This window comes from Sceloporus occidentalis, unplaced genomic scaffold (genome assembly GCF_023333645.1).
Source record: "Sceloporus occidentalis isolate IW3139 unplaced genomic scaffold, rSceOcc1.0.p SCAF_6, whole genome shotgun sequence".
Taxonomy (NCBI): Eukaryota; Metazoa; Chordata; class Lepidosauria; order Squamata; family Phrynosomatidae; genus Sceloporus; species Sceloporus occidentalis.
Genome location: NW_028316986.1, coordinates 121,071,247 through 121,097,092, shown reverse-complemented (window position 1 = coordinate 121,097,092; position 25,846 = coordinate 121,071,247). Strand labels below are relative to the sequence as shown.

Genomic DNA, 25,846 nt, shown 5'->3' with positions numbered 1-25,846 from the left:
CAGTATACATGCAAAACATTATTTGTGTTTGCATATATTATACATCTTAAGAAAAACCAATTAACCCTGGTATATTTTAATTTTATTTTTAAAAGAGTTAAAAACAAATTACCACCAAAGATATCTAGAGCAGGAGGAGGAGCAGAGGTGGTGGTAGTGGTGGTGGTAGCAGACGTGGTAGCAGTAGTGGTAGTGGTAGTAGTAGAAGCAGTTGTAGCAGGGGTTGGAGGGGCCACGGTGGCAGCTGCAGCTGGAGTAGGAGTAGTTGCGGGAACTGGAGTGGCTGCACTAGTTGTAGGGGTAACTACAGGAACACTGGTCTCAGTTGGCTTCATAGCAAAGAGGTCCAGCTCTTGAGCAGCCTCTGCACTGCCTTCAGATGGGGCAAAGGGGTCTTGTAAAAGGAGAGGGCAGAATATACACATATATAAAGGATCAGTAGGGAAGGAGATTGAGAGAAACCACATACAATGTGGATTAAAAACCATACACACAGATATAGTACATTTCATAGACAGACAACAGAAAGGCACAGATTGATAGCTAGTTTCAGTCTACAGCATCTTACTGACAGATTAAAAATACAGAGTTTTTTTTAACTTTCTCTAAATTATGGCATTTGTCACACTGAGGGAAAGGCTTCCAAAGTTTTAGCAATTTCATTATAAAAGGACAGAAACCAATTACAGATAAATCCCATCAACTCACATGCACCATTCAGCACTGTTCACATTTTCAGCACTAGCAAACATTTTGCTGATACATGCTCTGGTGTCTAGAAATTTGGGTTGTGCTTGACAGATCAGAATGACTACCTTTAGACACTCAAGAGAGAATATTAAAGGAGGAGTGGGGGTGGAGGGGGAAGACAAAATATACTGCCATGTAGTTTCTTTTAATAAATACAACACACAAGACAAATGACTGACTAGCTAATGAGATGGGACCCACCATTTCCTGAACATGCATCAAGAGCTGCTGCTACAGGGGTTGGGGTAGCTGGTGCTGCCGCCCCTTCAGGTACCGCAGGGGCTTCACTAGGAGAAGCTGCAAAGGCATCTTGAGTGCAGTTTTAGGAACAGAAATTAAGGAGAATAAAAACAAGAAGAAAATATAGTAAAAGAACTAAGTTAAATGGCATACAAGATTCCCTTATACAAATCAAAGGGTATTATGTTCTGGGATTCATTTGGGTGAGGGTTGTGCAGGCACCAATAGTTTTTTTTTTTAAAGTTGACATGTGTGTTGAAATCAACTTATTTATATTAGGTGAGATTAACAAAAGATAACCTGTGCTTACAGGTAAGATATGAAGGGTAGCAAATGGTGATAAGAGGCTCATTGTATAAGGGTTCTGAACAGCATGCTTTATAACATTCAGAGAAAACAAAAAAGAAATACACTCATGGACTCTATGAAACTTTGAGGATAAATCAAGAATAACTGAGATGTTAATATTTTCCTGTTCTGTCAGGAACCTCTTGTTAATATCTGTATAGTAACTTTAGCTTTGGGGCATTTCCTAAGACATAGGTACTAAATTACACCAAAAGATCTGTTATTTGTACTCTTAACCACAACACTCCTTGACTTTACAGCAGAAGGGAGATGTCCAGCTGGACTGAGTATCTCTTGGAACAGAGTATTAATAATGCTAATATCCCAACAATTGACTCAAGCTTTCTCCTTAATGAGCTGGATTACTGCAAGGACTAAATCCAATTGTTAGTCCCAACCAGAAACAATGCAGAAACTGTGTTACCTTACCAAGTTTTCGCTGATTCAATGGTTGTACTCTAGTTGGGTCTAACCACTAAATTTAGGCTTAAGTATACACTGTATGCAGTGCAATCTTAACCAGTATGACATCCTTTTTTCTTGTATTCTTATCTCTAAGACAAACCTCATCCACACAACATGAGGTCATGGGATATCTGCTAAAAGTGAAATTGTACAATGATTACTTTTGTTAACATTTCTCACAGTCATATCCAGAAGTAATGGGCCTAAATTATCCTGATACTCTAGGCCCATCTGGCTTGCACTAGCTGAATACAAGAGTCATGGGATATGTGGTATCAATGGCATTTTGCAGTTTATACATGGTTTGGATATTGAAATATTAGTACTCCCACTTCCCAAAGTGCAACAACAAAGTCAAGTATGTTGCTAGTGAGACAGCTATTGAAAGGAAATACACGTCTCTGTATAAATGGCACAAATGCATTTTTCAGAGCATCCAGTACTGCCTCCTTACCAGTTAATAATCCCATGTGTTGGTAATGGAAGTGATGGTGAAGAAACAAGAGGCACTGACTAGATCTGGTATAGAAGACATCTAACCACAAAATGGATATGATCCATGGGGAAAGCTACAACTAATCTGTAAGCTCTTTCTGCAGGTCTGGGCCTCTTTCTGAGACTCCTGCCCCATAGCAATGGTGCAGGAGGGTGCAGTAGCTTTTCTCACTTTCCCTCTTATAATACTATGACCTACTATCCTCTCTACACTGCTATATTGCCATATTGGAATTCAGTTTACTCCAGTGGCTGCCAGCGAAAGGTGGGCATAGAGTGTAGTGGAGAAAAGAAGAAATTGAAGAAATCAAGACAGTGGGAACTTTAATGAGAAAAGAGGGCTTTGAATTGCAACCTAGCAATCCTAATTTTGTATGCTAGGCAAGAACCTAAAAAGAAAATGTTTATTTACAATTTTCCCAAGCACAGAAAGCTCTACATGCTGTTAGACAAACACCTAAACACAAAAAAAATACTGATGCCAACTATTCTATAAAGCTCATGTTGACATGCATCTGAACTGCAAAAGAACATGTTAAAGCTGGTTTTAAATCTACTGAAGAGCAAAAGAACCAGAAAAGAGCAACAGGAAATGGAGTCTGCCAAGTTCTCATTTTGTTTCAGTTCATAACTAAAACAGTTATGTTTGTTGTTGTTGTTCACTTGACACAATTCAGCAAACTGTATGGCAGTTGTCCCAATAATTATTTGAGAAAATTTCATTTTCAAATATTTTATTTTGATAAGGTAAGCAGGAAGTGTGCATTGAAAGCCATATTAAAATACTAAATATGGACTGAATATAATTACACAACTTACTCTGCAGGTCACACTCTGGCTGTATCTACTCTATAGAATTAATGCAGTTTGACATAGCTTTAACTGCCAAGGCTCAAGACTTATGGGATTTGGAATTCTGTGAGATATTTAGCCTTCACTGTCAGACACCTCTGGTGACACAACAAACTACACATCCCAGGATTACATAGGATGGAGCCACGACAATTAAAGTGGTGTCAAATTTCATTAATTCTGCAGTATGGCAGAAGCCTTTGTTTATCCTAAGCAATCTCCTCATCACTTGATACTGTCTTGTGGAATACATATAACAAAACAGAGTACAGAATGGCTGAGCTTCTCTTTCTCAATTTACCAGCCTGTGCGATCCTGCACTACTGAGCCATACCAATGATTATAGCTCCACTGCATGCAAACCAGTACACATGAAATATGCCAAGTCTTACAAATGGACCATGGCTGATCATTCTTACACTATGGATGGTGGCAGCCATTCATTTGCAAACATTGGACCTTTAGTCGAAGCCTAGTAGAGGAAATGCCTATACAATATTCACCCATAGTTAGTTCTTATAGTAACCAATTTAAGGGTATGATATCCCAACAAGGTATATTCTATTTCCCTTTAAATGGCATAGTTCAATTATTCCCAAGCTCTGGTCCCCTAGGTGTTTTAAGTTCAGCTTCCAAAAGTCTCAGCCATTTTGGCCAATGGTTTGGAATTCTGGGAGAGGTACAAAACACCTGGAAGACAAGAGTTTGGGAATCAATAGCATAGGTGATACATTACATCCTATCTATCCAGGGAAGCTTTCTTCTTGCATTGAACAGAAGATTCAAAGATGTGATTTCTCTTGAAACCTCAACACAGTGGAAAAGGGCAGCCCTTCTTTTCCCATGTTCCCAAACCTGATAAATAATTAAAGACATTTGTGTAATGTAAAAAAACAACCCATTTACTGCCTTGTATAGTTTGGCCTCCATACTGCTTCCCTGGGATCTATTCTCAAAAGCAGCTTCACCTCTGTAGACTTTAATACAGGAATTGGCCTCTCCTGACATTTCTAGATATCAGAAGAATTACATTATGTTAATTCTGTTAGTGACACTAAGAAGACAGCCATCCTCCCTGTTTAAATTGAAGAACTAAAGAGAAAAGGGGAAAAGAACCTGCAAGGCTAAACTAACCTCCAAAGAGATCCACTTCGGTAGCAGTAGTAACAGGTGCAGTTGCAGAAGAAGAAGCAGTTGCTAATTCAGTTGTTGCAGCAGGAGCTGGAGTGGGCTCTGGTGCAAATGGATCTGTAATCTGTGGCTCAGAGGTAACACCAGAAAGCGCAGCCAAACTGTCTACATGTGTCCATATATGAAGATCAAATGGAAATAGTGAGCAGAAGAGAGGGGGAGGGGAACCCAAACTAACACTACATTGCAAAAAAAAGAAAGAAAGGGTAGAAAGAGGCAGACCTAGACTAGTTGTATATTTCAAAATTTGAACTGGAGGAAACCATTAGAAATCAAGTATTACTCACCCTCTCCCAAGAGATCTGCAACATTGTCCATTAGAAGATAGCAATGTAAAGAAATAAGAGAGTTAACAGAACTGCCAGAGTCAACAACCATGCTATCCAGAAGTCATTCCTTGCCAAAGTGGAACTATTTCAAATCAAGAGGATGCTGCTCTAATTCCAGGTATGCCACCTTGCGTATGGTTTTATGTGATGCAGGCTGCTTTTCTTTTCCAAAGCTCCTAAAAACAAAAACTCCTTAAGTGACTTGAAATTTCTGAATCTCTTTCTATTACAGCATCATCCAACCCATGACTACCTTAAAAAATATAATGATTCAGGCCCAGAAATGTTATGCCCATTTCCAGCTCAAAGGAGGTTGTCTGACCTCCCTCTGAGGCCTTGTCTGCATTGGCCAGGATACTCAAGGGGCAGCCCAGAGTATCCTGGCCCCACAACAACCACCCTGCCCTGCCCCTGTTACCTTGGCCTCTGTTCCTATGCTGTGGTGGCTGGCTGCATGGGCATCCCACTGGGCCATCCACTGTGAGTCACTTGCATGTGAGGTTAGAACAAGCCACCCAGCAGTGGTAACATGGCTGGGCACCTTGGTCAAACCTCAGAATGAGCAGGCTGCAGGTGCCGCAGATGAGCCAGATGGCCAGGTGGTGATGACTGTGAAGACAGCTGTGATGACATGAGAATGGAGGGCTTTGGACCTTCCCAGAAGTTCTGGACAAATGGGTATATTTTTTTTTAAATTAATTTAAGGCTGTTAACCCATTTCTGGTGTGGATTGTGCCAAACTTTGTCTGGGCTGCCTGAACCAGAATGGGGGTTTGGGATGTGCATTGTCCAAGCAAGACACCACCAGAAGAGCAGGGATGGACTTTTTGGTTTGTGCAGACAAGGCCTGAATGGCCAGATAAGCAAATGGCTCAGCTGGATTTTCTAGAAGTGAGATACTCAGAGGATTTTCTCCCAGCACCAATCTCCACAGGGCAAAACTGGAGAAGACACAATATTTGGTTTAGCTATCAAGGCCAACCCAAAAATTGTAAATCAATACCATTGAAGTGAAGTTAATAGAATTTTTCTTGTTAGATTCTAGTACATTACACAATCTATCAGAACATGCTTCTCTGAGTGATCTGAATAGGCCAGAGGTTGTTCATATGCAGTGATTTCAGATAGCCAGGCAATTATTTTCTGGTTTTCTCTATATATTCACCATGTAAAACAAAAGAGACCAAGATTATCCAGTAAAGATACCCCATTCTGCTTACTAGTCCAAAGGCAAAGGAAGAACTAATGCTTTGGCAGTTCTGCTTAGAAGAAGTAAATTGCTGTTATTAAAGTGATTGTTTTCAGAAGAAATTTTCTTTATACCCTTATCACTATCTCATTTCCAGTTTCCTTTGCAGCAAAACAAAAAGAGGCTATTCAGGCACCATGAAATTGGGTAGTGTAATTCTGCAAGGGTCAGAAGAGAGTTAACTCCCATTTCCAGCCCTCTAACTGCATGTATTTATCAAATATAAATATCAAATATATATCAAATATATAAAATATAGCAAGATCACATGAAAAGCCTCCAAGCTTGAAAGAGACTCTTTTCTTTGGAAGGCAGCCTATCCACACTTTAAAGGCAGTGGGATCATATGAAGAGGATAGGGATAGCATAGTCCCCTTCTTATGTTTCAAGTTTTTCAGTTTCCTAACATCTAAATGGGACTTTACTCCTGTGCAGACGATCAGTGTCAATTATATCCTGAGTTTCCATAACCAGGTATGTATATATACCTATTCGGCTAACATGCTTAACATTTTAAAAAATAAAAGAGAAGAATGCTGAGTAGCTACTGCCATCAACCCTAGGTAATGCCCAGAAAACCCATGCCAGCACAGGCACTAATTCCAGACCTTATTGCCACCATCAGTTATCTTTTAGGGATATCCCACTATCCAGCCCTAGCTGCAAGTGGAAGAGAAAATCTCTAGTGAGGGGAGAGTAAGACAAAGAGAGATAGAAAGAAAGTGAGAGGGAAGACTTTTTTTCTCCATGCTTTCTCCTGAACGTAGCTTACCATTTTGGCTGTCTTTGAAGTTACAAACAGAGTTCAAAGGGATACTGAATACAGTCAGCCCTCCAAACCCACTGATTTTTTTATCCATGGATTCAAGCATTCATGGCTTGAAAGTATTCGGATATAATGTATTTTCCAAAAGCAAACCTTAATTTCGCCAGTTTATATAAGGCAAACCATTTTACTGTGTCATTGTATTTAATGGGACTGGAGCATCCATGGATATAGGTATCCATGGAGTGTCCCAGAATCAAACCCCAGCAGATACCAAGGGCCCACTATACTTTATTTTGAAGAGTCATGTGAATGCATACGTGCATGGCCCCACTCTTTAACTGGAGGGCATGTAGACCTTGGCATGGAGGGAGTTGGCATGCCACAACCTGTTACTGGCATTATTTACCACAAGCCGGTTTGTACTACTAGAAGTCAACTACTACTTTCACTCAGGCACAGTCTGAAATGTTATGAAAAGGTATAAAACACATTTGCTCAAAGACCCCTGTTAGGACACAAAATATGAACAGTCATGCCACAGGAACCCACTGCTCTACTGTAGCATGAATGTCTATTGGTTTGTAAGCTCAAAGATGATAGAATCACACATTGCTGAGTGAATAGTATCAAATTAATGAAATGAAAAAAAAACATAGGTATTTTATCCATGTCATCTTCTAAAATCTAATAAATGACCATACAAGCCAGCTACACAACCTGTAATTAAATAGATACAGAATAAAACATAGGCTCATGTGCTGTGGTATGGCATTGCTTGTTTTACTGTGCACTCTACAGATAAAATCCAAGGGTGTTTTGTGGAGCATCAAGCTAATTCATGATTATGGCTAAAATTCAATATTAGTACTACCTAGAATAAATCCATCTAATTCAGTTTTGACTATGGGGTGAAACAGACTGGCAGCTTCAGCTGGCTTTGGGGTGGCGTAAGGCCATGGGCTTCAGATGATGCATGCCCTGACGATGCCCCCAAGCCAGTGTCATGCTGCAAGCCCACCCAGACGGTGGGCAGTGTTGCGATGCTCCAGTGGCATGGCATTTACTGGACCACCGAAAAACCGCCACCATTACAGAAAAGACGCAAAAAGGAGCAGCATTCTCTCCAGATACAACTGGAGGCCAGGAAAAGTGCAGGGGGAGAAGTCCCACCCAGGAAGTCCCGCCCCCGGAAAAACTTTTAGTTGGGGCACTTGGCCCTGAAAAGGTTTGCCATTGCTGCCCTATACGGCCATCTGTTTTGGCCTTTACATTTCTTGTTATAAGTCATGCTCATTTCTACCCTATCTAGAATGGCTTAAATCCTAAATATTTTTATTTCCTGGATTCAACTTTGTCCATTTATGTCATTTTGTGGCTGGCCATGCCTTCTACAGAATTCGTGTGTGTGTGTGTGTGTGTGTGTGTGTGTGTGTGTGTCTGTGATGCCCATACAACTTCCTCAGAATTCAAAGTGTGCCAAGGGTCCTCAAAAGAATGGGTATTCCTTTGCATTAAACTACCCAAGTATCCACTTAATCCATATTATTAGTTATCATCTTGAGTTAATCTCCATACTAAACTGATACTAAGATTTCCTATATGTCCGTTTTAACACAACATACAATATATTTTTTGAGTTCTCAATTCTGTAATTTATCATACAGAACCCAAACTGCAACTGTGCTATTGCTAGTACTCTCCTCCTCAATATTTTTTAGCATGTCCTATCATAGGAGATTATCACACTGAGGGAGCAAAGTGGATTGCTTCCGTCCTTATCCCATCCCATTTGTGTGATTGGGACAAACTTTATCACACCCTGTGTACTTCTCCTGTTTTTCTTCTGTCAGTGAAGTGTAATAGACCTGCCATTTGGTATTAATGAAGTGTGATGGTCCATTACACTTCATTGATGGAAGAAGAACAGGAGAAGTGCATAGGGTGTGATAAACTTTGCCTCAATCACACGAATGAGATGGGATAAGGGCAAGAGCAATCCACTTTCCTCCTGTCCTTACCCTCAGTATGATAATCTCCGCAGACATAGGGCAGCCCTATGAAAGCTTTTTAATATGGGCAAGGTTGTCAATTGAAATTTTAAGGCCTAACTACATAAAGGGACCAGATCCTGTCTGTTCTTGGAAGCTAGGCAAGGCCAGCCCTGGTTAATATTTGGATGGGAGACTACCAATGAATATCAGGTGCGATAGACTATATTTCAGAGGGGGGAACTGGCAAAACCACCTCTAAGCATCACTTACCTAAGAAAGAACTATGAAATTTGTGGTCTCACCATAAGTCAACAGCTGACTTCAAGAAATATACACACATACACCATAGATTCCATTGCAAACGTGTTCTTTTTCCTTAAAAAAAAAATGGTCAAAACCCAATTTTGGCAAGTCCCTTTTATCTTACAAGGGGAGCACATGAACAGCTTTTGTTCCATGCTGCTGTTTTTGCTTCCTGCTGCCTTCCTCCACAGCCACTAATGAGACCCATATATCAATCAAATGCACTGAAACAAAGAAGTTGATGGACTGTTAATTTGGGGCCTGAACAGACAGGCCAAAATAAAGCTTCTTCAGGTCACTTTGGAAGTGTGCTGTTTAAATGATGCATGCATCCTAAGAGGCTGGAAGCAGCACCAAAGCCATGCTCCAGTCCTAAGGGCTGGAGCCCAGCTTTGGCACAGCTTCTGGCCTCTTAAACAGCATACCTCCAAAGTGGCCCAAACCAGCTTTATTTTGGCCTATTTGTTCAGGCCCTTGGTATCTAATTCCTAATTCCCTTCTACTGCTAAAATATCCCAGATATGAAAGGCTTAAAAAGAGGTTCCAACAAACTATGCAATTTGATCATAGACACACAACAAAATAGTTGTTTTATGAATCTTTACCAACAAATTTTATTTTTAAATGGTATATGAGTTCTACATTTCCTATTTGTTTCATATTCCCACTTGAATATTCTTAATAGGTGTTAGAAAGTTTTCTGAGCAGCCTCCATGGTGGTTCCAGAGTGCTGCATATTTAATTGCAATTTAAGGCATTCAAGTTTTAAATCTCACATTACTTCTGCAGAAGGAGAGAATTAAAGCCCAGCATAGTTAGAGATATAGGGATTTTGTTATAGGCAAGTCAAATGTAAAATGAGAGCACAATTCAGTATCAGCATTTTATTATTCTAATTGATATAATGATTAGCAGAAATGGAGAACACTTTGGACTGAACCATAGACTGATTCACTGCAGACTTGCCAGAAGAAAAACTTTCAACATAGATTTGTATACAAAATAGCATTTGAAATATGAAATAAGGTATGAAATATAAAATTAAATAATGGAATAACTGAAATATGGAAAGAAATAATAGTAACTGTAGAAATTCAGAATTCAGGACTATTATTCTGATCTTAAAGTTTCTTGTACTGCAATAAATTTCCAAGTTTCATAAAGATAATGCTTAGTCAAATCCATGACAGATTGTCACTCTAGCTAGAAAAGTAATATTACAGTATATATGTTTAAAACAAAATTGGAAGCTGTAGTTATTGCTTTTCTCAAGTCATGATCCTGTCCTTGTAAATTTCCAGGCTTCTTATCTGTTTTGGAAGCTGAAGAAATTCAGTAAAAAAAAATTCTAACATTGTACTATGATTTTTTTATAATTCAGTTTTTATTGTCCCATATATCCATTTGTTTGAAATGCAAACAAAGAGGTGCACACCAAGAATGCAAGTCTTGAGTGACTTTTCCTCAGCGGGCACTGGAAGCATTCTTCCTAGCAAGAGATGATAAAGTGGAAGTGGTATCCTTCTGAGACATCTTCCTGAGATGGGATTTAGGGTCACTGCTATGCAGTAGTTCCTGTCTGTCTTGGAGGGGCAGACCCAGAAGGTGATGTTGGGGGACTCCTGTTCAACTCCTTGACCGCTAATCTGTGGGGTCCCACAGGGTTCTGTGTTGCCCCCCATGTTATTTCATTATATTTAACATCTACATGAAACCCAAAGTTTTGGGGTGTGATGTCATCAGTACGTGGATGACACCCAACTCTACCTTTCCTTTCTATCTGATTCCAAGGAAGCTGTCTCTGTGCTGAACCAGTGTCTGCTGTCAGTAATGGACTGGATGAGGGCAAACAAATTGAAGCTTAATCCAGACAAGACAGAGGTGCTCCTGCTTAGTCATAAGGCAAGTCAGGAAATTGGGATATTGCCTGTGCTGGATGGGGTTACACTCTACCTAAAATCTCAGACTCGCAGCTTGGGTGTGCTCCTGGACAACACTCTGACCCTCGATTCCCAGGTTTCAGCAATGGCCAGGAGTGCATTTGCACAGTTTAAACTAGTGCGCCAGCTGTGCCCATTCCTTGAGAGTCAGATCTGGCTACAGTGACATATGCCTTGATTACATCCTGTTTAGACTACTGTAACACACTCTATGTGGGGCTGCCTTTGGAAACTGTTAGGAAACTTCAGTGGGTTCAAAACTCTGCAGCCAGAATGCTGACTGGAGCCAGTTATAGGGAGCATATAATCTCCCTTTTTGAAACAGCTTCACGGTTTACCGGTTCAAGCAAGCTTTTTAAAATCATGCAAGCCTGGTTTTATGGGGGAGGGGGATTGGTTTAAATTATGTTTTTAGCTTTTGTATGTTTTAAATTTTGACCTTTTAGTCTATTAATTAGGTTATTTTAATTGTTTTTAAACATGCTGTTTTAATGTGTTTTATATTGTGAGCCTTCTTGAGTCCCTTTTTGGGAGAAAGGTGGGGTAGAAATAAAATAAATAATAACAGGAAGAAGACACCAGAACCTCATCCCACTCCTTCTATGTCCATTGTGGTAAATGAAGCTCAGTGACATAAATGAGCCCTGTCCCCCTGGTGAGTTAGCAGTGGATATGGCATCTTCATTCCACCCTCCCCTGCTCTACAGGCCACTGTTGATATCTCCAGATAGCCTCAGTTCAACCTAGAACTAGTCAAGCATAGAAACTCTGAGTACTATGTTTTCATGCAGTGTTATATTAAATTAGCAAGACCAGAACAAGTGGCTGCTGAACCCGTAGAAAAGTAATCCTACTTTGTGCCTACTCTAAATATTACAGTACATTTATAAAATCTCAATGGCCCTTGTATTAGATATTTTCAGGAATGATTCTGCCACATGTAGAAATATAGTTATTTCCCTAGATAATATGAAATCAAGTTTAGCAAAAAAAGTAGTTTGACGATTTTGCAGCTTTGGTTGGTTCATACCACAGTTGTAACACATGCAAAATGAAATATGAAGTGTTTCATAAAGTCTACAGAATGGCTAGAAGAAAGAAGGAAAGAAGAAGAAATGAAATAAAGGAGCACAGTGAAGAAAGAATGCTGCCAACAATCAAATCTGGCCTTATCCCGATTCAAGGTATTCAAGAAATCTGAGATGAGAATGATTTTACCTCCCCATGAAGTTGCCCCAGCAGAAGCTGCTGACGCTGCTTGTGCAGTAGTAGATGTGAAGTCTGGCTGAAGATCTAGAAGATCACTGGAAGGTTTGGAAGCACTATTATGAAAATAAGACATAAACATTTTGTAATTTTGAAAGGGTTGAAACTCATATGAAAAGAATTTACAAAGATAATAACTGTGTATTCAAGAAAATAACCAGGAAGGCAACTGCAAGTACTTATGTGGTACAGCCTGGTACAGCCACAATCCTGTAACCTATAGGTAATTTATCTACAGCATGGCTGCTATAAGCAACAAAGGAAGAAAGGCTTTGTGGCACACCTGGATAAGGTGCAGACCCTCTTGTCACTTCCTTCTCTGTTCTATGTACTTTCTCATGCACTTATTTTGCCATTCCAATAAAAACACACACAAACTCAAGCTGGCTAAAAATAATTAGTAAAAACAAATTAAACAATAAAAGTATTAAAATTATTAAATTAATCAATAAACATCAAAATAGTTTAAAATGTCAGTTGGGAGACATGTGTCTTCACACTCTTCACAGCAGCATTAGGAATTGATCCCAAATCTGAAGAGAATGTATTCTACAGTCTGAGAACAATATAGAAGAAAGCCCTCTCCTGTGTGCCTGTTAGGTGAGATTCTACAGGTGACAGTATCCTCAAGAGGGCTTTCTCTGAAGATACAGAAGCAAGATAAATTAGAAGCAGAAGATGCATGAGTGCATGGGAGGGGGGTGCATTAAACATGCATATACATGTTTTGGACCTAATATATAGCATCTTTGCAAAATATGTTGTGCACCTCCACCTGAACAGTGGAAGGTGTCTTCCAAATTGTATGAAAGACAGCTTATACTGTAGTATCTTTAGAGAAGGCAATTCTCTATACATCAATGATCTTTGAACCCAGTACATTTAAACAGAATCTTTTAGTTATTGAGAAACTAACCTGACTGGAGCAGCTGTCGAAGAAGTTGCAAAGAGATCAACTGGAGGAGCTGTATCAATACTTTTTGCTGGGGTAGAATTAGGAGATGTAACAGTTGTGGCTGGAGAAGACTGTACAAGAAAAACTCATAAATATATAGCGACACAAAGAATATCTACTTTATTTTTTAATAGCAGCAACTTTAAGCATTTCTGTTTTTTCCTCAAGAGGAAAAGGATTTTAAAATCCATACTAAATATTATAGCTCCCAGTAGAAAATAGATCTTTTTCTTGATGACATATTTGTTGTTTAGTAGGGCATTCTCATCCCAGTATTAAACATTAATTAATTCTATTTAATTAATTAAAAGATATATTCCTTATGTAAAACACTAAACTTGGATGCAGGTAAGCTGAGTGCTGTGTTTCTGTATTTCATAAAGGTTTAAAGTTCAAAAATAAATCTTTTTACAAACCAAAATTACCTCCCAATATTACTTCCAATATTTTTAGTTCAACGATATTTAAAAAGGAAGAAGTTCAAAGGTCACACAAAATGTGACAGGGGCAGACCCAAGAGTCAGAGTCATGCTGATACCAGCTTCTTTGGAACTAGGGATGGAGGCTCTTTAAGGTGCAGCGTGCCCTAGTAGCCGGTGGGCCCCCACCCCATCTCAGTTGCCCAGCCCTATTTTATAGCAATTTTCAGCACAATCTGCATTCTGATATATGAACTATGCCATCTTTAATATCTAGTGATCCGCCTTTCAAAGAGAGCCTTTGCTTTCACACAAACAGCAAAAATTAAGCAGTCTGACCCAGATTATAACAGGGGATTGGGAATAGTTAGAGCCCCTGCCTAGACTGGACTCCATAACATCACTGTTTTGAAAAGAAAGATTGCAAGTGCAAGGATGAATGTAATATATAGTCTGACCCAAAGTGGTAGTATTTTATATATCACTGTTTGCTTTTACTACTACAACAAAGCCTGCCAGGTTAGAACTGTGTTGTTACTTTGGCTAGCCCATAAAGAAGAGAAGGGAGCACACCCAAGTTTATGTTACGAACCAATTTAGGGAGATAAAGAAGTCACAGAATTGCCAGCAGTTTAAAATACTGTACTGCTGCTGAGTTTTTCCCTATCCACAGCAGCTTGATACTATCTGGGGATCACTGGCTAAACATGATCTTGAATTTCCTTGCCCTGATAGAAATTGGCATCTTGATAACATCCACGTTGGAAAAGATCCTATCAGTAGATCTTTAAGAAAAGGGTATTCCTTTCTTGTGCAAATCTAGTGTTAAAGACCACACTGTCAAATTTTTCATTTTTAAGCAACCATATGTCCCCATTAAGGGTCAATTATACAGGATAGAGAGGTTTTTCTTTATACTTACCAAGAGTTAGAAACTAAACATGTTTTAAAATAAGTTTTGCTTCAAAACAAGCAGAGAAAACAATACCTATACTTTGATCCTTGAAGGAAAATACCACACTGTAATCACTTTTAGAATTAAGTAGTCCCATGTATTTAATAAAAAATAACACCTTGTTGTTGTTATTTGATTTGAAGACAACTTTGACCTACAACAACCCTATGAATCAGAGATCTCCAAGAGCTGCCAGGGCAAGTGTGGTCTTTTCACTTTACCAAGTATTATTATTGTTTCCAGGGTGTCGCATCACTCAATCAAATATTTATATACAAAATTGGGATGCAGGTAATTATAAAGGATTTGGCCATTCTGAGATTGGGTGTCTTTCTCTCTATGTAAAATTAGGGTTTTAAAAAAAACCAAATAGATCTTTAGGCACCAAAGTATTAAATTTTTAAAAAATGTAAAGACGTATATTTTTGTAATATGTGAAATAGACACTAATTTATTTATTTAATAATTTATTTAAAGGATTTATAGCCTGCCTTTCTCCCACAATGGGAATTCAGGGCGGGTTACAATAATTCAAAAAGACCTAAGTAAAAACACTGATTACAAAAGCTAAAAAATAATTAAATATTATTGATATCAAAACATAAATTAAAAACACAGTTAAAACCAGAAAAAACCCATAATACATTGACGGCATACAGCAAAACAGAAGTAAAATTCACTCACCTAATGCCTGCCTAAATAAAAATGTCTTCAGCTAATTTATAAATGCATTTGTGTTTGTTCAGATTGTAAAAAATATTTTTTTTGTAAAACAAATATTGTTTTATACTTGTTCGCTGTCTTTGTTCACCAAAGCCTTTTGGCCTCAACATAAACCAAAGACTGTTATTTATATTTTAAAAACTTTAAAAATTTTCAAATCTGTTTTTAATTCATCATATTGTTTAATATGTTTTTAGCTTATTTAAATTGTTTTTAGTCTGAGTAACGTGTTTTAACTCAAAGGTGTGACTGAATTATTAGATTATAGTAGTATGAAAGAATTACCAGAGAAGAATAGAATAGAAACCTCAGAGAAGCTGAGTAACTTATTTGCCTTGGTCTTCACAGTGATACATGTTGGATAGACACCCAAGGCTTTTTTAGCTATGGCATTTGAAGAACCAAGTGAAACAGAAGTAACAAATGGAGTTCTAGGACTAATTGACAAATTAAAAATTAACAAGTCACCAGGTTGGCAAATAGCCAAGGGTTCTTAAGGAACTCAAATACAAGGCTCATAAAATGTGCAAAGTGACACTAAAATCAGCTTTCTTGCTAGACAATCAATCTTAATATATAGGAGAAACCAAAACTTCAGGATCTTTAACTAATCTGGGTAAATTAGTAGAAAGAATTATTAAAACATGGAGAAGAACATGCCTTGCTGAAGGAGGACCATTATCAAGAATAAGAGCACCAACAAGCAGATAACGTAAGGATGACTGATTGATGAACACTACATATTTTGTTTAAAAAGAAAGAAAGCAAGAAAGGAAGATATTTGTGGCATCTTTAGGGGATCAGTGGTACTAAATTATTTGTAAATGATCTGAGGTTGTGATATTCTATTGTAATAACCCATTATTCAAGAACTGGATAACTGAAGCAGTTTGTGAAGAGTTCCAAAAGTCTCTTTCCAAACAGAGTGAATGTTCAAGAAAGTGGCAAACAAGAAATGGTAAAGTGATAACACATTGGGACAAAAATTTCAACATCACTGGTAGGATATGAATCAAGAGTGACAATTTTAGAAAATATTGTGGGGTCATGATGGAGAGCTCAATAAAGATTTTCAGCTCAGAGACGACATTTTTTACAGGAAGCTAAACAAACAACCTTATAGCACATCATTTTACAGAATCCTATCCACAGATGATATCAGAAAGAATTATACAAATTAATTGGAGAATTTACCAAATATCCATGAACCTTGACCAGGCACTATCAACTACCCAAAATATATAAACCAAATAACCCAGGATGGCCCATTAACTCCAGCACTGGAATCTTCACAGGTGGAGCACCTATGGACTCAGTTTTCAGACAAGATACAATTTATGTCCTGAGGGAAATACGCTCTGCCCACATCCTTGCAGAGAACATCACCCTAGACACTATGGGTATGGAATCCCTATAAACCAACACTCCCCACAAGGATGGACTGCAAGCCATCGATAATATCATTCTGCTTGGGACTATAGTATATCTACCTACTAAACTCTGTCACTTTGTACTTGCTCACAATTACTTTACTTTGGCAGTAACATGTACCTTTAAATTAATGGAATTGTCATGAGCACTCAGTATGTAAATTTACATCACAGTATGTAAATATCTTCATGGCTGATCTGAAACAATACTTCCTCAGTTCACACACCCAGAGACCTGAAGTACATTATAACACCAACTTTATCATTTGGACTAATGGAAATTAATCACTTGAAAAGTTTTAACAATTTTCATCAACCTGAGCCTGAAACAATCCATGTTTTCTTGACACAACTGAACTGATATACAACGAACATCTAAGCACCACTATATTAAAAGCCCACAGATCACTACACATACTTCCATGCCTCAAGCTTCCATTCAGAACACATTACAGAATCTATTATTTATAGCCAAGCCCTCCAGTACAACTGCATCTACTCAGAATTTACAATAAATACTCTGAACTCATGGATTTGCAGCCGGCATGTCTCAAACTATAATGCCCATCCAATTAGGTGCCCCCCCCCCCCACCAAGCAAGACTGGCCCACTTGCAAAATATTTAGGGCAAATTACATATGCATAGATGTTTTATCCAATAACTTGACTTCCAGTCCACAAACTCATGAATAGAGTATTACAAAGAAGCAAAAAGAAGCAAAACTCAAGCAATTATTGGTATTGTCATGGGCACTTACATGGCATCACAGTATGCAAATACTGCATATTACCTTTCATTACACCATGATACATACATTTTCAAAGGTGGCATTGATAAATTTAGTTGGTGGAGAAACAAAACATTTAGTGTGCAATAACATATACATTGGTTTGCATATTTGTATTTTATATATTGTAAATGGCTCTCACTGATAATTAGCATATCAACAAAGACAGTTGGGTTCCTTAAAACAAGTATTTGACCCTCCATCTTCGTAACCATTTATCAAGAAAAATCATCTTGGCTAAAAATACAAAACATTAAATATTTACCTTGCTTAAGGGTGAAGGAGCACCAGAGCTAGAAGAGTGAACATAAGAGAGTTTGGTTTCTTTCCAAATGAAAAACAATTCAGGAATATCTTAAGCAGGCTTGAATCACAGTCAAAAGCAAGGAACTATATTTAAAGATTTGTGTATTTCTACATCTGTGTCCTACAGTTTTGGAATAACATGGGCTTTTACACTGATAATTTTTATGCTAAATATGGCAATTGATCTCTGTAATGTTCTATTTCTGTAAAACTACTGTTGTGTTTATATTAGAAAATGAGAAATATAAAAATATAGAAAATATTTATGATTATGCATCATATTATATGAAATAAGGTAAGTATTATGTTTGTAGGGGTGAGAACATGGAATGTTGGGGATGATTGGTGACCGACTGAGTGTCTGAACAGGATTTTAAAAAGGCTGTTGTGTGTGACTGTCAGAGATATGAATTAGGGTCAGTTAGAGGTGATCTGAGAAGAACTGGGGAAAACATATGTCTACAGTCAGAAGTGAGTTGATAAGAGACTGGAATCTATGGATTGTGTTTGAGGAAAGTAAATCTGAATAAGTACATAAGCATATATAAGAACTAAGCTAAGATACTGTTTTGTAACCTCACGTGTTTGAACAACAAATAACTGAATAGTTTCATTGTCCTCTTCTGTTAGATGAATTATTTTATTTACACACACACACATTTAAGGGTTGCTATGCTGAGATTCAGTTACTGATAGGGTCAGCTACAGTGGCATCTATGGTGACAGCAGTTTAAATAATCAGAAAAGGGTTGTTGTTAGGAGTGACTATAGTCGCACAAGCAGAGGTCCCCAAAATCTCCATCAACAACCGTGAAATATGAGATGTCATATTTCAGCAGCTGAGCAGATCCTTGCATGTAGGTACTCCCAGGTTCCTCCAGTTAGAGTATGAGAGGTAATGGAGCTGCTGCCTGGGTCCTTGAACAGTCACTGCCAGTTAGATGATACCAAACCACAGTGATTCTCAAACTGAGAATGCAACGTTTGGGTGAGGGGCAATAGTTCCTTAAAGAGGAGAACAAGAAATTTTTGGACAACTATTGATTATTTATTTAAGGAAAGATTCCTTAAAGTTCCTACCTAAAGGAACTTTTCTCCTCTCTCCCTTCCCTTTTTTTTAACTGCAGTGGAGGCACTGTTTGGAAAGTGACATGGTGTGGTATGACAGGATGAGGTGAGGTGGAGCAACAAAAACATGTGAGGCATCTCCTGGTGAAGGGATCCTCCAAGGGAGAGATGGAATGAGAGGAAAGGAGTGTTGTAAAGAAGGAGAGGAAAGAGGCAGAAAGAAGAGTACTAGGAAGTAGGAACGGGAGAAGAGGGAGAGGGAAAATGAGTACTGGAATCACTGGAAAAGGCAAGTGGAGTTGAACCTGGGCTTGTCTGTGGCTTGTCTACTGGCCTGAGAGAATCTCCTCAGAATTGGGAGTGCTCGTCTACAGGAGGGGAATAAGAAGTGGAGTCAAACCTGTTCAAGACTAAATCAGGCCTTGCTGAGGAGATGGTGAGGAACAGATGGAGGAGCATGACAATAACATGGAGAATGAAAGGCATGCTTGTTACAGAGCACTCCACCTCACTCTTCTCTTCACTTTCCATTGGTGGAAAGAAGATTCTCCAGTCATCGCAGAGCTATCAGAAGTTGCTGAACATCCCCCCACCCCCACCCCATTTTGTTATTGCAAAAAAAGCAAGACAAAATTTTCTCAAACTTGGAGTAGAAGATTTCAAGAAGGGCCATCCATTGTTGAGTGGGGTTAGCTGTTAAAACAATATTTTGTGTTGAGTTAGCTTAGCCGGAGTGTGTGTGAGAGAGACATCCCCAGACAAAGGGAGATCACAGGTAAAAAGTTTGAGAACCACTGCAACAGTAGACTACATGGACCATTGTGGTGTCTCATGTTGGGAAAGGTGACCTAATCCCCTTCATGAAAGGTATTCCTAGCTTTCTGCTACATTTCTACAGATGTTCCATTTGAGTAGTTCCTCCAAATTAGTCTAAACAAAATTTGGTGGGAACTAATGAAAGACAGAACCATAAATCCATACAAGAAATCAATTAATCAAGGAAAGGCAAATTTCTCTTAGCAAAACTTCAATATGACAGTATTTGAGAGTTTAAATCTCTAAGGTAACTTTAAATTACTGGAACCAATAAAATCAAAGTATTTCAACATTTTCATAAGAGTATTTCATAGGAATTTTGTCTTGGGAAAAAAAGTTCTGGGTATGTATGCGAATAAAGCTACAGGCAACAAACTAGGATTTAGAAAAGTAAAACTAGGTTAGCCCTACCCTTTCACTGAGGGCTTGCTAAAATAGATACATGCATGAACACTACTATAGAGATTTACTTACCCTTCACTATGTTGCAAAACAGCCATGCACATAAACAAAAGATAGATATAAAGAAAGATGTGTTATTAACAGTTTAGTATCATTTCTCCTAAAGTTATGACCAAGTAGTTTAGATATTTATCTAGGCAAGTGGCTATGGAATCATTACTCAGTATACAAAGCATGCTATACATGAAGTCCTAGAAGGTGTGTATAACTATATATGTATAAATAGAGAAAGAGAGAGATATCTGGCAGAACAGAATAAATTTGAATCTATGAAAACAGCTGATGCTGTTAGCAAACATGAAGCCTCCTCCTTGGCATGTATAGTCAAAATCAGGTCCTGCTGAGTTCATTTGGACTTCCTTCAAAGTTTGTTTAGGACTATATTCTTCAACAAATTTAATCGAACTACACTAAACTATTCTAAATTTCATCTATGTTCGGTTTTACAACAGCTGCTGTGAAATATTGCTCGTGAAGAATTAGACTATTGAGTTTAAGCATGAACAACACAAGTTTTGGCAGCACCAACAAAGAACAAACAGAAGGAAAAGAATATAAATTACATTTGTCTTTCTGTTAAAAAAGATTATAAAATGTGAGCTAGTTATATACTGTATAGGCAATGTACATGAACCAAACAAAATAAACCTCCAGCACTATGTGCCACAATCAACACGGCAGCTCAGAAAGATTAGTTAAGAGATCTCTTTTCAGTAATCATGGAAACTCCAAGGTCATTGCCACAACTAAATTGAGTTCATGCTCATTTTGCAGCTGCTGTGGAAAGGACAACACATTCATATCAATGTCCAAAGTGCCACTACGTTGGCCCATTTAATGGGGCTACAATAAAAGCAATAAAATATGAAAATATAATCTCAGTACACTCATGTTTGGTGTTTCCTGATCAGAAACTACTTCTTTATTGAAAAGAACATTGTAATGCTCCCTTATGGTGCCTGTTCTAGGTTGAGGTTAGCAGCTTGAGTAGGCCAGCTACTCTTGCCAGGAAATAAGCAGCAGCCTAGCATTGAGACACATGCATGTGCTAATGTATTCTGAAAGGGAGAAGAATTGCAATACACTGCAGTAGAACTCATTAAGGACTGAGAGTGACTACACATTCACACACAGATACAGCTGGCATAATTCTGTGCTAGGGTTGCTCCCACTAAAAAGAGCAAATGGCTAGGCTATCCCAAATGACCTATCCCCAAATTTAGATGGGCATGTTAGGCATGAGGAATAGTATCACAGTGGAGACCGTGAAAACAGCAGGCGTGGCTGTGGGATGGGGATGAATAGGGGGGTGATTAGCAATCAGGAGCTGGGAAAGTCTGTTCACTATTTGCAAGGCTGTATGAAAATGCCCCAGTACTCCTCCCCGAGAAGAATCAGCACACAGTAGGTTTGGTGCTGTCTGCAGTTATTGAATGTGTCTACATGTTTATATCCATGTGAAGGAAGCTGATATACAGATCCACAATATTTCCACATACCTGTTCCCTTTCTTTCCTTCCAAAGTGTTTAGATGCTGTTCAAGAGTCTCCATAAGACTACTAGGAGCCTACGGTAGATAAGAAATAGTAACATTTTAAAAGAAGAGCATGGAGAAGGGGGTAAGCAATTGCTTTGGAAGTCCAACATGTATCTTACCTCTCCTCTTAACTTTCTAAAACCACTTACTTGCATGCTCATGCCATAACTTTAATCCAATAATACAGTTATGAAAGAGAACACCATTTCCATATTGCTACTGAAACTGTATTACTTGGTTAATGTATATTTTTAATTAACTGAAAAACCAAATGTATGAACAACATACATTTAAGCCAGAGGGTGTGTATATTAGAAATTAACAACAGCACAGGCATTCGCAGGTCAAAGTAATCAATGAAGTAGAATAAGTATTTGCATGCATAACTAGAGCTTGTGCATTCAACCCAGTTAGCTTAGTCAATTTGTTTCCTTTTTGAAGTAGGGTTGTAAAATAGGGCAGAACTATATGTTACTAAAAGGACCATGAAGCTGCTGTATCTCAGCTTTGACCTCACATCTCTGTAACTGTAGGCTTCCTCCAACATTAATGTTCTCGAGATGTGTTGAACTACTACTCCCATATTACCCCTGTCAGCAATTTTGGGAGTTGCAATCTAACACATCTGGAAGGTACCCAACTGGGGAAAGTTTCATTAATACAACACATGAAACACTATATTCATACCATGTCTCCCATCCGCACCGATCTATGACATGTACAGTGGACCCTTGTTATACGCTGGGGTTTGGTTCCCAGATCCCCTGTGGATAACAAAATCCATGGATACTCAAGTCCCATTAAATATGACATAGCAAAATGGTGTCCTTTATAAAAAACGGAAAATCAAGGTTTGATACTTGAAATTTATACTTTTTTTAATATTTTCAAACTGTGGATGCTTGAATCCGTGTATAAAAAATCCATGTATAAGAAGGGCCAACTGTACATGGTGGAATGACACTGTACACAGTGTTCTGTAAGATATTACAGGGAAATGAGTACAAGAAAGAATGGCAGTAGCTCTGTCTTTCTCATAACATTTAGTTCCACCAGAGAGAGTTTGTGACACAGGTCTGAATTATTCATAAAAGTAGTAAATTATGCCTTCAGATTTTATCCCCCAGACAAGCAGCCAAGTTTTTTGTTTTCAAGAAAGCTCAAAAGATATTGTTTTATATCAAAAAAATTAAAAAATTAAAAAATAACTAAAAGATGAGATACACAATATTAATACTATAGCAACAGTTTAACTGATCTTCCTCATTTATATTCCATGTTTTATAGCCATAATTACTCTTTAAAAAAAGAACCCAACATGCTCTTGCTGTTGTTAAAATGAGAAAGAAAGTAAGTACAGTAAAAACAATTAACAGTGTCCTTAGCTACTCCAGGATAAAAATAGTGCCTAGATAAGCAGATTTCCACAAAGTCAGTGACCAAAGAAGAAAACCTTCAGAGGTAAGGAGAAGTACACATTTTATGAAGATTACCGGTTCATCAATTGCATAGTCTTTAAAAGGAGATTTTTCATTATCATCACTGCTTTTCAGATCACAGAGAACTCTGGTCAGCAATACCTAAGGGGGTTTTTTATACATAAAATAGATTTACACTGTCATTAAATAAATTACCTCGTTAACAATACATAAAGCTTGAAATTATGGCTAATCTGGCCTCACAGATACCTAAATTTTCCAAGATTCCTTTCTAGATCAATAGTTCCAACCCACATAGAGGTTTCTATGGTCCAAAACACACTGCAGAAAATCATCCAGTTTGAGAGCGCTTTAACTGCCCTGGCTCAGTGCTAGGGAATCCTGGGCATTGTCATTTGTTGTAGCACCAGAGATCTCTGATACAGAAGGCTAAATGTCTTTTTAAAAAACATACAGTTCCCAGAATTCCCTAATATTCAGCCAGGGCAGTTAAAGCGGCCCCAAACTGAATTATTTCTGCAGTGTGTTTTGGACCTACCTTAGCACAGAAACACGGTGGACCCTTACTCTGAGGTCCAGTTAACATGTTACAACCAATGTGGATATGATCTACAGACTTGGAAAGTACTTGTATGCTGTATCATTTGAAGAGACACTATAGGTCTTACCTCCCAATGGTATTCTTGGGATGTAGATAATTTTTTTTCATGGGGGGGGGGGCTTGGAGGAAGATAGAACTACCTTATGAATGACAAAACTTCCATTTAAAAAAAAATAAGAGTAATAAAAACCACTTTTGAAACAACCTATTAGTTAACGCTGGGCCCAAACAGACAAAATAAAGCTGCTTCAGGTCACTTTGGAGGTATGCTGTTTAAATGATGCTTGTATCCTAAGAGTCCAGAAGCTGTGCCAAAGCCGTGGTCCAGTCCTTAGGACTGGAGCATGACTTTGGCGTGGCTTCTGACCTCTTAAGATACAAGCATCATTTAAACAGCATACCTCCAAAGTGACCTGAAACAGCTTTATTTTGGCCTGTCTGTACGGGCCCATTATTTTTAATGTTACTGAAAAAAATAAAATAGGAAATACTAGTTCAATACAAGAACTTTCAAGATTAAAACTCTTTAGACTTCTAAATGTTTTAGTGCTGCTTGCCAAAAGGTGAGCAAAAAGGAATTCATATGGTCCTTCATCATATGTATGCCACAGGGAAAAAAGGCACTCTTTTGTATGAGAGCTTGCTAAACTTCAGAAGTAAAGGGAAGTATGCAAGGCATCAGCTGCTGAACAGAGAAACAGAACTGACTCATTAAAAAGATGACTCTTAAAATAATCTGCAGCTAAACCATTTCAGCCTTAAACCTGACCAGCTCACTGAGGTTTGCTCAGCAAGAAGCTGAAACGTTCGAAGTGGTAACCTGAAGGAGGGAAAAATCACTCATTCTTCTTCATCAAAGTACAGAGACTAACATTTCTTTTAAATATTGCTCCCCCCTCCCAGTTAAGCTTTAGAACATATGCATTCCCATGCCATAGCTAGACACCATCCAGAGAGAAAGAGAAAGAGCCTACAACAGGGGGAAAAAGCAAGCTAAAAATACATATGAATGTTCTACAAACATACACAACATAAAATTATTCCCATAATTTTCTTCTGACTTTTTTGATGGTGGTGTACTACAAGCCCATTAACAACAACCCATTAACATCACAGCTCTGCCGACAAGGTCTGGAAAAAAACCCACTGGATATAAGCTACCCTGAATCCTACTTTGGAAGAAAGGTGGGATATAAATGCAACAAACAAATCAATCAATCCTCTGAGTACTTGCAATAAAAAATAGCTAGCACCTTATAATAAAAATTAGCAAGATGAATCAGCAAAAACAATTAAATAGCATTTTTTTCAAGCACAAATAACTGCTGGCTGGAGCTGAAAGTTGTTTCTTATTCTACTGCTAGGTTACAAATAAAAAAAGAACAGCACTATCAGTGATGGCATAGTGTACAGGAGAAAGCACACACTTATAGTATAATCATGTATGAATGAATGACTTTTATGTGCTGTAAATAAAAGTCATTCATTCATACATGATTATACTATAAGTGTGTGCTTTCTCCTGTACACTATGCCATCACTGATAGTGCTGTTCTTTTTTTTTTTAAAGGGGAGAGAGGCCAGCTAACAAAACAAAACTAAAAACAACTACAGAGTGAGATTAATAACATCACATAGCTATTTGCTGGTTTACATATGAATCAAAATGTCCAGTGAAATCTGATTGATACACTACTGATTAGAAGTCAAAGACTGCACACATACTACATTTCTCTCAAAGTATCTGTATAGATTCTCATTAAAATATTAAAAGGGGGTTGTTGTTACCTCACATAACACATAGGCTCATTATCTTAAAATGTTATAGAAGAACAAAAAGAGGAACTACCATGTATTGATTCCTAATAGATACTCTTAGGGGTCTTTGGGGTTAAATATGCACCTCAGAACCAACAAGTTTTTAATGAAGAAACATGACCAGTTTTAACAACCTTTAAAGTATTTAATACAATTGGGCAACCCAGATACCTTGTTTTTATTTGCAAGCATGTAATAGAGTTACTTTATTTAAATTTGTGCCTGCAGTCTGCTTTGCTCATCCCGGTTTAAATTTATAGTGAAAAAGGCTGCAGCTGCATTGCAGAACTAATCCAGTTTGACACCACTTTAATTGCCATGGGTAAATGCTATGGAAATCT

General features: G+C 38.1%; 1 protein-coding gene across 1 annotated transcript in view; it reads right to left on the bottom strand.

Annotated features, from left to right (window-relative positions):
• The window catches only part of LOC149311338 (clathrin coat assembly protein AP180-like), a 95,266-nt gene that overhangs the window by 26,404 nt on the left and 43,016 nt on the right, over window positions 1-25,846 (bottom strand). Inside the window, exons 10-18 of the mRNA XM_089530831.1 lie at window positions 21,610-21,677; window positions 20,123-20,128; window positions 17,724-17,751; window positions 13,105-13,214; window positions 12,141-12,244; window positions 4,629-4,643; window positions 4,285-4,446; window positions 952-1,059; window positions 113-394 (exon numbers count right to left, since the gene is read on the bottom strand). Coding sequence (XP_089386957.1) covers window positions 113-394; window positions 952-1,059; window positions 4,285-4,446; window positions 4,629-4,643; window positions 12,141-12,244; window positions 13,105-13,214; window positions 17,724-17,751; window positions 20,123-20,128; window positions 21,610-21,677 — 883 coding nt within the window. The remainder of the gene's footprint in view (window positions 1-112; window positions 395-951; window positions 1,060-4,284; window positions 4,447-4,628; window positions 4,644-12,140; window positions 12,245-13,104; window positions 13,215-17,723; window positions 17,752-20,122; window positions 20,129-21,609; window positions 21,678-25,846) is intronic.